At 38.0% G+C, this 13,746-nt stretch overlaps 2 protein-coding genes across 2 annotated transcripts; both read left to right on the top strand.

The window, feature by feature from the left end:
* Positions 1 to 397: 397 nt before the first annotated feature.
* On the top strand, positions 398 to 7,868 carry AIR3 (Subtilisin-like serine endopeptidase family protein). The gene is made up of 11 exons (XM_023698633.2): positions 398 to 556; positions 618 to 718; positions 833 to 933; positions 1,086 to 1,253; positions 2,084 to 2,195; positions 3,191 to 3,725; positions 4,698 to 4,795; positions 4,931 to 5,176; positions 5,966 to 6,080; positions 6,261 to 6,474; positions 7,066 to 7,868. The coding sequence occupies exons 1-11, from the start codon at positions 470 to 472 to the stop codon at positions 7,605 to 7,607; spliced, it is 2,319 nt and encodes a 772-aa protein (XP_023554401.2). The 5' UTR covers positions 398 to 469; the 3' UTR covers positions 7,608 to 7,868.
* A 1,599-nt stretch (positions 7,869 to 9,467) lies between these two features.
* On the top strand, positions 9,468 to 13,705 carry LOC111811681 (glucose-1-phosphate adenylyltransferase small subunit, chloroplastic/amyloplastic). The gene is made up of 9 exons (XM_023698677.2): positions 9,468 to 9,861; positions 10,054 to 10,350; positions 10,553 to 10,822; positions 10,949 to 11,128; positions 11,571 to 11,674; positions 11,774 to 11,885; positions 12,008 to 12,106; positions 12,387 to 12,506; positions 13,263 to 13,705. Exons 1-9 carry the CDS (start codon positions 9,586 to 9,588, stop codon positions 13,377 to 13,379), a joined length of 1,575 nt encoding a protein of 524 aa, XP_023554445.1. The 5' UTR covers positions 9,468 to 9,585; the 3' UTR covers positions 13,380 to 13,705.
* The last annotated feature ends 41 nt before the right edge of the window (positions 13,706 to 13,746 follow it).

Raw genomic sequence — 13,746 nt, 5'->3', positions numbered from 1 at the left:
CCGTTCAAGAAAAATATCACCTTTTTGATCCTCCAGTGGCCGGCTCGTTTTTTCATTAGTCCAAAAGCCTGTGCTCATTGATCAATTCACCTCCACTCGGGAAAAATATTACCTTTTTTATCCTCCAACAGTTAGCTCGCTTTCACAGCAGTCTAAGAGCCTGTGCTCATTAATTAGTCCACCTCCGCTCGAGGGAAATATCTCCATTCTTACAACGGTTCTATCAACGAACGCGTCTCTGGGCATTCTATATTACCTTGTTTTCTTGAAGTTAGATCGGTTAACATGTCTTTATCACCATATTACACACAGTTAACCTATCTAGCTTCTCGAGTGTGAACACGAACATATATTATATTTTAACCTAATTTTTTAAGTGCGAGAGTATCTTGTATTCGATTGGAGGAAGACATATAATTAAAGCCAAGAAGGGGGAGAAAAAACCAGAGACAAGACACAAGAACAAACCATGAAACAACCAACACATCCTTCAGCTACTGTCCTCCTTCTTCTTCTCTCTTCTTTGCTGCTCACTCCCACCGCCGCCATTAAAAGGGTTAGTTCATTTTCTTTGCTTTTCTCTCATTTTCTCTCTCAAATTTTCACCCCATTTGCAGTCCTATGTTGTCTACATGGGAGCTCATTCCCACGGCGGTCGGAAACCCGCCGACATCGTCGCCAATTCTCACCGAGACCTCCTCCGACCATATCTCGAGAGGTACGTTTAAAAAAAAAAATCGACTTTATCATTACCCATTAGCCAAATAATAATGTTCGAACTCTTGATCGTGTCGAAATCGATTATTTAACCGTCGATTTATTATCTTTTTAGTGAAAATGAATTCGCCGAAGATGTCATCTTTTACTCGTACACTAGACATATCAATGGCTTTGCAGCAATGTTGGAAGACGAAGTAGCTGCTCGATTAGCTCGTAACTATTCTTTCTCTTTTCGTTCATCGTTAATATCTCAAATTCGAAGATTTAATACGAAATTTAGAGAAAAAATGTAAAATTTTTAATTATAATATCGATCACGTTTTGAGTTGATCGGTGATTTAACATTTTACGTGTTTAAAACACAGAGCACCCGGAAGTGGTGTCGGTTTTTCCGAACCGAGGAAGACGGTTACACACGACACGATCATGGGAGTTCATGGAATTGGAGAACAATCATGGAGTTATAGGTTCAGAATCAATATGGAAGAAGGCAAGGTTTGGAGAAGACACCATTATTGGAAACCTTGATACTGGTTCGTTTTCTCTCTCTAACTTTCTCTCTCTTCTTTAATTAATTAATTATTTATTTATTTATTAAATAATTAATTTTTATTTGAATAATATTTTTTCAAGCCCTTGACTTTTTTTTTTTAATTAATAAAAACAAGATCTGTTTATTAGAGAATCAAACGACGTAGTTTTGATTAGTTTAATATTTTTTATTTTTTGGAGAACTAAAAATATATTTTAATGGATCTGTGTTCAGTCTGTTTGACTCTCTTATCTGCAACCCCAATGGTTGATTTTTTAATCCATTTTTAATTAATTTATAAATAAATAAATTATTTTTATATTTTAAATAAATTAAATTAATAAAAATATACTTGAAATTTGAAGAAGCTCGAGAACGAGCATGAAAGATAGAATAAGAGTAGAAAAAAAATAAAAACGTCGAATGCGATGGAGGAAGAAAAGTAAGAGAATGTAAATTCCAACGAACGGAAAATTGGGCAAAAATAAAGCGAAAGACTTTAATCTGTCAAGACAACGATAGTAACCTCGAGACGATAATTAAGTCTCCAATGATAGTTGATGATGTTAAAAACCTCAAAACCGACATTGAAAGCAGGTCTATATAATAATTTTAAGAGTGTTAAAAAATATTTATAAAATAAAAAGAATAAATATTTTACTAAAAAATTATTGAAAGTATCCGGGTTAAATTTAATTTTTTTAAAAATATAGAGACTAAAATAAAATATATTTTAAAACGAGTAATAATAACTTATTTATTGTTAGACCCGTGATTGATATAATTGGACTAAGGGGTGTTTTGGTCATTTTGGGCATGGAATTTCAACAGGGGTATGGCCGGAATCAAAGAGCTTTATGGATTACGATGATTTGGGACCAATTCCCCAAAGGTGGAGAGGAATATGCCAAAACCAAAACGATCCTTCTTTCCATTGCAATAGGTACTTTCTCTTTCCCTCTCTTCATTTTTTTAATTTTTAATTTAAATAGCGGAGTAGAGATTCCGACCTACATCCCGAGCGACGTTCATATTATTAATATCTTAGCTTTTATATTTTATCTTATTTAGAGTTCAAAGTCGAGTATATTAGAATTTTCGATTCTAATAATTTTTAATCCCATTGTCCATTTAAAAAAAAAAAAAAACCTAGAACTAAATATAAATCTCGATATGGAGATCAGATATGTACCTAACGCTCTATTTACAGAACTTTCTCTCTACTTATATCACAGTTCTCGGGACTTTAAAAAAAGCAAATTCTAATTATAAATTAATTCCTCAATACAAAACCTACCAACACCCGAACACGAGCGTAACTTAGCAATAAAGAAGTCTACCCGTTTTTTTCAAAGGTAAAAGTTTGTCTAGAATTAGTTTAAGTAGGACCTACCAATATCGAGACGAAATTGGGAATATTCAAATCGACTTTAGAAAAGATATAGTCGAGTATATCTTCTTTTCAATTATGCCCATAAGAATAATATTTTTATTTTTTATTCTCTCTTCCCTTTTTACTTTTTATCTATATATATATATATAATATTTATTTTCAATCTAAAATATTAATTTTATATATAAAATTATTGTGGGGTCAGTTAGCGAACAAACTCGACCAAACACAGTTCAAACTCGCTTGAGTTAGTTCGATTTTTAAAAAATTTAAATCATCACGATTTTAAAATGGGTTCAACGTCCTCGTTAACACACCAATCAGTATCTAGTTTTGGTATCACTTAACAGCTCACTGCTAATAGTGATACAGTATTAGTTTTGGTATCACTTAACAGCTCATTGCTAATAGTGATATTGTCTGCTTTTGTTCGTTGCATATGGCTGTCCGCCTCAAACGATTTGAATTATTTCATAGTTCATGCGCATGCACTTTCTTGATATTCTCTGAAATTTCTGTAAATTTGGTGGTAATTTAATCTCAAGGAAACTAATCGGAGCAAGATACTTCAACAAAGGCTACAAATCCGTTGTCGGTCATCTAAATTCTTCGTTCAATTCGCCGAGGGATAATGAAGGGCATGGTTCTCATACCTTATCGACGGCGGGCGGTAACTTCGTCGCCGGAGCTAGTGTTTTCGGCTTGGGAAAGGGCATTGCCAAGGGCGGATCGCCTAGGGCTCGGGTGGCCGCTTACAAGGTCTGCTGGCCTCCAGCGGCTGGGAATGAGTGCTTCGATGCCGATATATTGGCGGCGTTTGATGTGGCGATCCACGATGGCGTCGATGTGTTGTCGGTGTCGCTTGGAGGAGATCCGAATCCGTTGTTTAACGATAGTGTTGCGATTGGATCATTCCACGCCGTGAAGCACGGGATTGTGGTGATTTGCTCTGCCGGAAATTCGGGACCGACAGCCGGTTCCGTGACGAATATTGCGCCCTGGCAGATCACCGTTGGAGCCAGCACCATGGACAGGAAGTTCCCTAGTCGCGTCGTTCTTGGGAACAAGAAGCAGATTGAGGTTAGTGCAACTTGTTCTTGAAATTATGTAGAGAGGAAATGAAGTTTGATGCAACATTTATGCTATGAAAGGAATTTCAAACCACAACAGATTTGAAACATAGGTTAAATTACAAAATCTTTTGTGCATAAACTTGAATTTTATACCTAACCAATCGTTAAACTTTCAATTTCATGAACTTCAAAAGTTGTCAAACAAGCCAATGATCGATTATAAGAATTATATGTTAGGAATCACGACTCTCTGCAATGATATGATATTGTCTACTTTGAGCATAACTTATTGTGTTTGGCTTTGGTTTCCTCAAAAAGGACTCATACCACGGAGATGTATTCCTTCCTTATAAACTCATGATCATCCCCGTTGACTACTTTGAGCATAACTTCTTGTGGCTTTGGCTTTGGTTTCCTCAAAAGGACTCATACCACGGAGATGTATTCCTTCCTTATAAACTCATGATCATCCCCTTGATTAGTCAACTTGGGACTCCCTCCCAACAATCCTCCCCTTGATCGAAGTACACCATAGAGTCTCCCCTGAGATCTATGGAGCCCTCGAACAGCCTCCCCTTAATTGAGGCTCGACTCCTTTCTCTGGAGCCCTCGAACAAAGTACACCCTTTGTTCAACACTTGAGTCACTTTTTACTACACCTTTGAGGGTCCCAACTTCTTTGTTCGACATTTAAGGATTTTGTTGACAGGACTAAGTTAAGGGCATGACTCTGATACCATGTTAGGAATCACGACTCGCCATAATGGTATGATGTTGTCCACTTTGAGCATAAGCTCTCAAAAGACCTCATATCAATGGAGATAGTATTCCTTACTTATAAATCCATGATCATTCCCTCCCAACAATCCTCAACCGTATAAGGACTTCCATAAAATCGAAAGTTTAGGATCTACTTGATACAAACTTGAAAGTTTATCAATGGTGCAATTTGTCTAACGAAGAACACAATGTTTTGTAGGGCGAAAGCCTAACCCCTGAAGGTTTGCCAAGCAGGAAGTTCTATCCACTCATGAGTGCTGCAGATGTTAGATTGGCCAATGCATCAGCTCATGAAGCGTAAGAACATAGAACAATAATTTTCTGCTCTGTCTTAGCTATTGAAATTACCTTAGAATTGTTGTGTTTAGGGTCTTTTTAGATTGAATTTCTAAGTGTTCATAGTAATTGGCTCTGATTTATTGAACATTTCAGTCAATTGTGTAAAGCTGGTACGCTTGATCCTAAGAAGGCGAAGGGAAAGATCCTTGTCTGCCTTCGTGGTGATAATGCAAGAGTGGACAAGGGCGAGCAAGCAATGTTGGCTGGTGCTGTGGGTATGATTCTCGCCAACAATGAGCTCAGTGGGAATGAAATCCTTGCTGACCCACATGTTCTTCCAGCCTCGCACATCAACTTCACTGATGGCGTTGCAGTTTTTGCATACATCAATTCGACCAAGTAAGTTGCTTCTATAACAGTAACAAGCATGTTTAGATTAACTTTCTAAATGCTTAAAAACATTTTCAAACATTTGGAATGTCAATCCAAACCGGTCCTAAATTAAGCACAACGGCAAACAACATTTGAGTTGTTTGGACCGTATGACTGTCCTGTATCACAATCGCTCTTTTCTTGACAACGGACTTTGCGATTGTGCAACACTCACTCCCAACACCAAGTGAGTCAAGCCAATTTGTATTCGTGTCGCCTACGGCTGGGTAATGTATGCTTGAGCCTTTGGCCCCATTTGAGAACAAGGTTTTAGAAAACGGGGATAGAGAGATTTTTGAAAGCGAGTTTGAAAGTAAGAAAGAGAGAAGATTTTAAAAGCAACGTTATATAGCTATAAGCAAAAGGCAACACAACGGCTTAATAACATATAACTTTTTGGATAGGAAGAATTTGACAACTAGTCGCATCCCCTTATAATACATTTTGAGGCGATTTAGATCTGGCAGGCCTAGACGTGGTTCCGCCGAACGGTCATACAAAATCAGGGGGAGGAGTTGACAACTAGTCACACCCTCCCTATAGTACAAATGGCCTAGACATGATTTCGCCGAGTAGTCGTACAAATAGGAAATACAATAGTAAGGCAATACAACATGAAATTAAGTAAAGGGTTCGGCATGACATGGACATGTGGCTACAAGCAACACACCCTAAACGAACCTGACCGTGACACCCTGCACATGGTCTATTATGTACATCACCATAAAGTAATTGAAACCTTTAAATTGTGAACAGGTTCCCTCAGGCTTACATCACAGGAGCTACAACTCAATTAGGTATAAGGCCAGCTCCATTTATGGCAGCATTTTCATCAGTTGGACCAAGCACTATTACTCCAGAGATCTTAAAGGTTGTCTTTTAGGCTCCATTTGATACTCATTTAGTTCATAAAATACGTGTCTGGTTTCTCACACTTCTTTATAATGGTATTCATCCAAATAGAAACTTATTGTTTATAAACTTAATTTTTTAAGTCAAATGGATATCAAACGGGGCTATAATGATTGTTGGGTGATTTTTGTGTGTGCAGCCTGATGTTACAGCACCTGGGCTGAGTGTTATAGCTGCTTATACTGGAGCAGAAGGACCTACCAATCAAGAATATGATAAGCGTAGGGTTGCTTTTAACTCGGTATCAGGAACTTCCATGTCATGCCCTCATGTTTCTGGTATAGCGGGTCTCCTTAGAACTCTTTACCCTCACTGGAGTCCTGCCGCTATTAAATCTGCAATCATGACCACGGGTAAAACAATTCAACGCCCTCGGTATTTTCTTTGCCACGAATCTTTGAAAACAAATAATCGGTCCTTATGTTTCGACTATATTTTCCATGTTCTTATATTCGTTACTCTGAGTTTAGTTTCCATTTGGTCCTAACGTTTCAAAAAGTTACATTTTTACCATAATTTTTTAGTTTAGTTTCCGTTTAGTCATAGATTTCAAAATATTGCATCTTTTTTATCCTCGAGTTTTGAGTTTAGTTTCCATTTGGGTCCTAAGTTTCTAGATTTGACACTTTTACCTCAAGTTTGTACTAATTCTCATTCTTGGTCATTAGTGTTAGCTTTGATTAAAAGTGAGCATTGGTGAAAACTCACGAACACTGCCCTAAGTTTCTAGATTTGACACTTTTACTTCGAGTTTGTACTAATTCTCGTTTTTTTGGTCATTGGTGTTAGCTTTGGTTAAAAGTGAGCATTGGTGAAAGCTCACGAGCTGAGGGTAAAAATGTAATATTTTGAAAATTTAAGGACCAAATGGAAACTAAACGGACAAGTTAGAAGTAAAAGTGTGACATTTTAGCGTGTTTCTTATTAGCTTCTATTTTTCACAGCAAGCACCTTAGACAACAACTTCAAGCCGCTCCTCAATGCTTCCTACTCTGTGGCCACGCCATTCAACTATGGAGCAGGACACATCCATCCAAATAGAGCTACAGATCCTGGCTTGGTCTATGACATAACGGTTAATGAATATCTGTCATTTCTATGTGCCTTAGGATACAACAAGGCTCAACTATCACAGTTCTCCAATGGCCCCTTCAATTGCTCGGAGCCTATTAGTCTTACAAATCTCAACTATCCTTCAATCACTGTCCCTAACCTCTCGAGATCGATCACAATTACTCGAAGACTCAAGAACGTCGGTTCTCCCGGAACGTACAAAGCCGAGATAAGAAAACCAGCTGGGATATCGGTTTCGGTTAAGCCAAAGAAGTTGAGCTTCACAAGATTAGGTGAAGAGCTGAGCTTCAAAGTTTTCATGAAAGTCAAGGAAGGGAATGTAGGAAGGAAGAAGAATTATGTATATGGTGATTTGATATGGTCTGATGGTAAGCACCATGTAAGAAGCCCTATTGTGGTAATGGCAGTCTAGTCGAAAGCTAAAGAAAGTCGATTCAAACACGTCCACGATTCAATTCGTTGGCTTAGTTTCTTTATTTTAGCTCGACACCTCGACTTGTAGACGATAACTTTAGCTTGAGTCCTCTTTCCGCTCTTTTGGGTTGTTTGGCTCATGCTCGACCTTCGTCTTTTGTAATAATGATTGATACAGTGAGGGAAAACAACTGGGACATTTGTATGCTTCTAATCAATTTGAAACAGGGAGACCAATAAGTTTGAGAGAAAGAATAAATAGGTTCAGGCAATGGAGACCAATAGGTGAATGAGCGAAGCCGAGAAGAAAAAGTCATGCCCTATTGACTGGCTCATCTTTGAATCATGTCTTGCTACGACTTATACATGATTGAGCCATGACGGTTTTGGTGATATTTTTCGTGAAGAAGTTTCATGGGTCGTGTCAAAGCCAAATTTGTCGGTACAAATTGCATTTAAAAATTTAAACAAAATAATAGTAATTTAACTTTTAATTAATTAAGATGTGAATGCGTACACTTAGAGTTTTTGGAAGCATGTAAAATAAGCCTCCTCGAGATTGGTAAAGGCACAAACCAAATATTTGGAGGGTAGCAGGGAAATAATCAGGTGTGCGTCAGTGTACGGAAACGATATGGTCATCACTTCAAGTTCAACGGCGTTCCTGATCCTTGGGCCCACCTAAACTATGTTTTCGAATTTTAAAATTTTCATAAAAGGAAATTGACGGTGCTAATTTAATCATAATTTAATATAATTTTTTTTTTATTAATTTATGAGGTGCAGTGTACCTTCAGAATGTGTGTGGAATAATTTATTGTGCTTCAATTTTCATCTTAAAATGTATTTTCGAATTATTTATTTTGCTTTAATATTACATTTCCTTTTTTAGTTTAGTAATTAATTTTTCTATTTTATGGAAAATAACATTTATTTTTATTTTAGCTCGGTTTGGACATTTTCGTGTTGAATTCGGGCTAATTTATTTATTAAGGGTTACTCGAGACCAAAATTTGGTTCGAACCTCCACTTATAATTTATGGTTGAGTTGGGTTCATTATTTAATAAGAGTTACTCGAGTCGAATAATTTGGTCCGATCCTCACCCTAATGATAAATGGTTGAGCTGGGTTTGTTATTTAATGAAGGGTACTCGGTAGAATAATTTGGTTCAATCCTCGGCCTAATGATTTGGTTCGATCCTCAACCTGATAATTTATGGTTCAGGTGAGTTCATTATTGAACAAGGGTTGCTCGAATTACAATCGAACAATTAGGTTCGGTCGGATGCATCTTGATGGCAGCGGACTTGCGATTGTGCGGCACTTACTTTCCAACAACAAGTGAGCTAAGTCAATTCGTTCTTACGTTGCCTACGGCCAAGCTAGATATGCTCGAGCCTCTGGCCTCGGTTTAAGAAGAAAGTTTTAGAAAACGAGGGCAGAGAGAGATTTTTTAGAGAGACGTAATATGGAAGAAAGAGAGTAACAACAAGAGCTCACACTGGGGTAGGAGTCGGGTTAGAGCTAGTTTATGGTTGACACGTGGAATATTAGTTTAATTTAATTTAATTAAAAAATATTAGAATGAAACCGTTCCCAAAAAATCTGAAAAAGGAAGAGTCCATGTGACTTATGGATAGATCCGTGAATCCACGTCCACTCAAATCTCATAAAATTAGAAATAATATTAATTTCCTTTTAATTTTATTGGGGAACCGCTCGAATTTTCTTTTTCCCCATATTGCCCCTATCAGGACCACGTTCTGCGTCTAGAAAACCGAGGGTAAACGACGTAATAAAGTGGAAATATGAAGGGTAAAATCGACACTGAGACCACATCAAATATCAGTGGCAAAGCGGTTCCCTCATTCGGCAGTTGAGCTGCGAGCTAATCTCTAGTTTTTTGTTTTTCCCGGCCACTGTCTGATCGGTGAAGAAACCGGATTTCGCTTTGTGAATTTGGATTGATTCTCCAATGGCGTCTTCTATTGCTGCCGGTGGAGTTCTCAGAGTTTCGACGACGTCGGGGTCTTCGTCGTCGAACGGCGGTTCTAACCGTGTAAGGGGAAGCAGTGTTCGAAGCCTCTCGTTCGGTGCGTCTCTCATTTCTGGTGACAAGATTGATTTTAGAGCTTCTGCTTTGGGATCACGACGTTTTTCTGGTGGTAGAGCGGCTCCTTTGATCGTCTCTCCGAAAGCGGTTTCTGATTCCAAGAACTCTCAGACTTGCCTCGATCCCGATGCTAGCCGGGTTGGTATTCTTGTTTCTTTGTGTTGTTCTCTGAATGCGTTAATTGATTGGAATCGAATAGTTTTATTGCCTATTGTACTTGATGCGTTCGCGGAGTTTATTTCGTTTGATTTCCTGTATTGAGCCGCTGCGATTTGTTTTTCGAATGGATGGTGATTTAATGGCGTCTGTTATCTGTTTTTGTGTGGTTAGAGTGTGCTTGGGATTATTCTGGGAGGTGGTGCTGGAACGCGGCTCTATCCGCTCACTAAGAAGCGGGCGAAGCCTGCTGTTCCTCTTGGAGCAAACTACAGGCTGATTGACATTCCTGTTAGCAATTGTCTCAACAGCAACATTTCCAAGATTTATGTCCTAACGCAATTCAATTCTGCGTCTCTTAATCGTCATCTTTCCCGAGCTTATGCGAGTAACATGGGTGGTTACAAGAATGAAGGATTCGTTGAGGTTCTTGCGGCCCAGCAGAGTCCGGAGAATCCAAATTGGTTCCAGGTGATGGAATTAAAATTAGGTTTATTCTTTCATAATTCATGCGAAAATTGGAATCACTGAAACCTTCCATTTTGTTCAGAACATTGATCTTGTGATATACTCTGTCTTAACACTTCCAATTTCCTAATGCATTTTCTTGAAGTTTGTCTTGATCTGATATACTCCGTCTTATCTCATAAATGTTTGGCATTGAAACCTGCAGGGAACAGCTGATGCGGTTAGGCAGTATTTGTGGCTATTTGAAGAACACAATGTTTTGGAGTATCTAGTTCTTGCTGGCGATCATTTGTACCGAATGGATTACGAGAGATTTATTCAAGCACACAGGGAGACTGATGCAGATATCACTGTAGCTGCACTTCCCATGGATGAAAGCCGTGCTACTGCATTTGGTCTGATGAAAATTGATGAAGAGGGACGGATAATTGAGTTTGCAGAGAAACCAAAAGGAGACCAATTGAAAGCGATGCAGGTGAATCCAAACTCCAATAATTTTTATCATAATAAACTGTTCTCCTATGTCTTGATTCATAAGATGTTCTTGTTAGATGGGTTAGTCTAAAGCAGAAAAAAAAAAATCCTGTTTTCTTTCTTACAGGTTGATACTACTATTTTGGGTCTTGATGATGAGAGAGCGAAAGAGATGCCTTTCATAGCTAGCATGGGTATTTACGTTATCAGTAAGGATGTGATGCTGAATCTTCTAAGAGAAAAATTTCCCGGAGCAAATGATTTTGGGAGTGAAGTTATTCCTGGTGCAACTTCCATTGGAATGAGGGTATGGATATAATGATTTTATGCACCATAAATATAGGTCATATCTACATTGATGAAAGTATTGTCCAAATATATCATAGAATTCGTTAGTGGAAAGTACCAAACAACGGTGGCCTTGACAATCGAGTTGTCTGATGCAAACTCTAGCCAATACATGTGTAAGATCTTACATCGGTAGGGTGTGAAAAAAACCTTTCCCTAGTAACATGTTTTCCCTAGATCTTATATCGGCTAGTGGTGAGCTTGAGCTGTTACAAATATTTTCTGCTTCGATTAAAGAAAATAATAGAAATTAAAAGAAAAAAAGGCATAGTAGTAGATGAATGAGTGCTGATCTTGAACTCATGTCACATTTGATTACTCTTGGTTTGCTGGAGAACGATGGCTTCAGAGCTCGTAAGGGCTGCGATTTCTATATTAAAGATGTTGATTTGACTTTGTAGGTGCAAGCTTACTTGTACGATGGCTACTGGGAAGATATTGGTACCATTGAAGCCTTTTACAATGCAAATCTGGGGATCACAAAGAAGCCAGTACCAGATTTTAGGTAATATTTGATTAGATTGGACTCGTTTTCTCCCATCTTTTACCAATGAATTGTTAAGTTATCATGTGTTTATTTGATACACGAAACTCCCAATTGCAGCTTCTATGATCGTTCGTCTCCAATCTACACCCAACCTCGGTACTTGCCGCCATCGAAAATGCTCGATGCTGATATCACTGACAGTGTTATTGGTGAGGGCTGTGTCATAAAGGTAACTTCTTTACGAGCAAAGTAGCTCTTTGCTATGCTAAGATGGTGTTGTTACCTTGTCTCGACTGCATTATTCCTTCCCCTTTCCATTGTTGAAATAACCCCTTTTTTATTTCTCCTCAGAACTGCAAGATTCATCATTCTGTCGTTGGCCTCCGATCTTGCATATCCGAAGGTGCAATCATAGAAGACACGTTATTGATGGGTGCAGATTACTATGAGGTCTGTAGCTAATAATAACCTTGTTCATCATGAGTTTATAGCTTTGAGCTGTCTTCAAAGTACTTTTAGATACTTAAACATCGAGAAAATGCTGAAAAACTACCTTTAATTGTTAATGTTACCATTGGAAACTAACGTAAAGCTATATCTTAGAATAGAGAGCCATTCCAAATGACTTGTAGTTGCAGTGTTCTGTCTCACTCCTTGGTTGAGGAGGAGATAAATTGAGGGGTGTAGAGCATATACTGATTTGTTGTTTCCTTGTGGTGGTGCTCCTCAGACGGACGCCGACCGTAGGTTATTGGCGGCAAAGGGCAGTGTACCAATTGGCATTGGCAGAAACTCCCACATCAAGAGAGCTATCATTGACAAAAATGCTCGCATCGGGGAAAATGTCAAGGTTTGTCATGTCAACTTTTGTTTGCTTTCATTTCATCTTTTACATTTATGTTATTATATCTTATCATGCATTTTCGGGGTGGGGTCGATTTCCATTATCTTTTTACTCTCAATCAAATCCACTCCTTCCATTTAGAAGGAACAAAGACAAATAGACAAGAAATGAGTTCTTCAGAGCTTTTTTTTTCCTCTCTCTCTCTCTTAAAGTAGTTTTGACGGTGGGAATAAATCTGTTTCAAATCAGCTTCACATGGCCGCACACGTTTGGTTTTTTTTTTTTTTTTTTTTTTTAATCTATATATTAAAAATTATTGTATGAACTTTTAGTTATGTGTCTAATAATTCTCCATCTTTACGCTAAGTATGTTTTTTTTCTTTCACAACACCAAACACTTAAACTTGCCTAAACCTACTTGAAATCAACTGAGTTTGATAATATAACCACCACGGCCATGCAAAGTGTTGTTTAGATTTAGAGATATAACCCGTTAAACACACGAAATTTGTAAATTTCAAAGATTAGTAGTATTTATGGAGAACTTTTTAAAGTATGGAGACTAAATACACATATGGTGTGTCGATGAGTTGGTTATGAATGAATTGTGATATAATTGTCTCGATATCTGGTTGAGTGTCGATGAGTTGGGTATGAATGAATTGTGATACAATTGTCTCGACATCTAGTTGTGTGTCGATGAATTGGATAGAAATGAATTGAGATATAATTTTTTAACTGGCCGATTGATATTCATCGCAGATCGTGAACGGAGACGGCGTGCAAGAAGCAGCAAGGGAGACAGACGGGTACTTCATAAAGAGTGGGATCGTGACAGTAATCAAGGATGCTTTGATTCCCAGTGGCACTGTTATCTAAAGAGAGAACAGAACAGAGCAGACATGTTTTTCATTGAACTGGTGCCTCTCTCTCTCTCTCTCTATCTCTCAGTCTCTTCCTCAGTTTTGGTTACCGTTCCATTTGGTAGTAAATGCAGAGTTTAGGGAAGAGAATCCCCACTCCACAGTCCCAACCATTAGGCACTGTTCTACTTTTAACTTATGCTGTAAATGTTCCTCCCCTCTTCTTCTGCACTCCATCATTTCATTACCTTCCTTCTTTCTCTTCATTTCCCCCCATTGTACCCCATTTCCTTCAAAATAATCACCTATTAAGAACAATAACAGCTCACTTTTTGAATATCATTCTTTCGAAGTTTTCTTATCGATCATCGTTCATTTATGTC

Source organism: Cucurbita pepo, chromosome 15 (assembly GCF_057944985.1).
Source record: "Cucurbita pepo subsp. pepo isolate OVF chromosome 15, ASM5794498v1, whole genome shotgun sequence".
Lineage (NCBI taxonomy): Eukaryota > Viridiplantae > Streptophyta > Magnoliopsida > Cucurbitales > Cucurbitaceae > Cucurbita > Cucurbita pepo.
The sequence above is the reverse complement of the archived record's forward strand: the minus strand, read 5'-3'. Positions and strand labels throughout refer to the sequence as shown.

What these genes read in the sequence shown, in the direction of transcription:
- LOC111811681 (XM_023698677.2), top strand. Translation starts at nt 9,586, where the DNA reads ATGGCGTCTTCTATTGCTGCCGGTGGAGTTCTCAGAGTTTCGACGACG. An exon ending in AGAATCCAAATTGGTTCCAG is followed by an intron (nt 10,351 to 10,552) that starts GTGATGGAATTA and finishes TGAAACCTGCAG; the next exon opens with GGAACAGCTGATGCGGTTAG. An exon ending in AAGCCAGTACCAGATTTTAG is followed by an intron (nt 11,675 to 11,773) that starts GTAATATTTGAT and finishes TCCCAATTGCAG; the next exon opens with CTTCTATGATCGTTCGTCTC.
- AIR3 (XM_023698633.2), top strand. Translation starts at nt 470, where the DNA reads ATGAAACAACCAACACATCCTTCAGCTACTGTCCTCCTTCTTCTTCTC. An exon ending in CCACCGCCGCCATTAAAAGG is followed by an intron (nt 557 to 617) that starts GTTAGTTCATTT and finishes CCCCATTTGCAG; the next exon opens with TCCTATGTTGTCTACATGGG. An exon ending in GCATACATCAATTCGACCAA is followed by an intron (nt 5,177 to 5,965) that starts GTAAGTTGCTTC and finishes AATTGTGAACAG; the next exon opens with GTTCCCTCAGGCTTACATCA.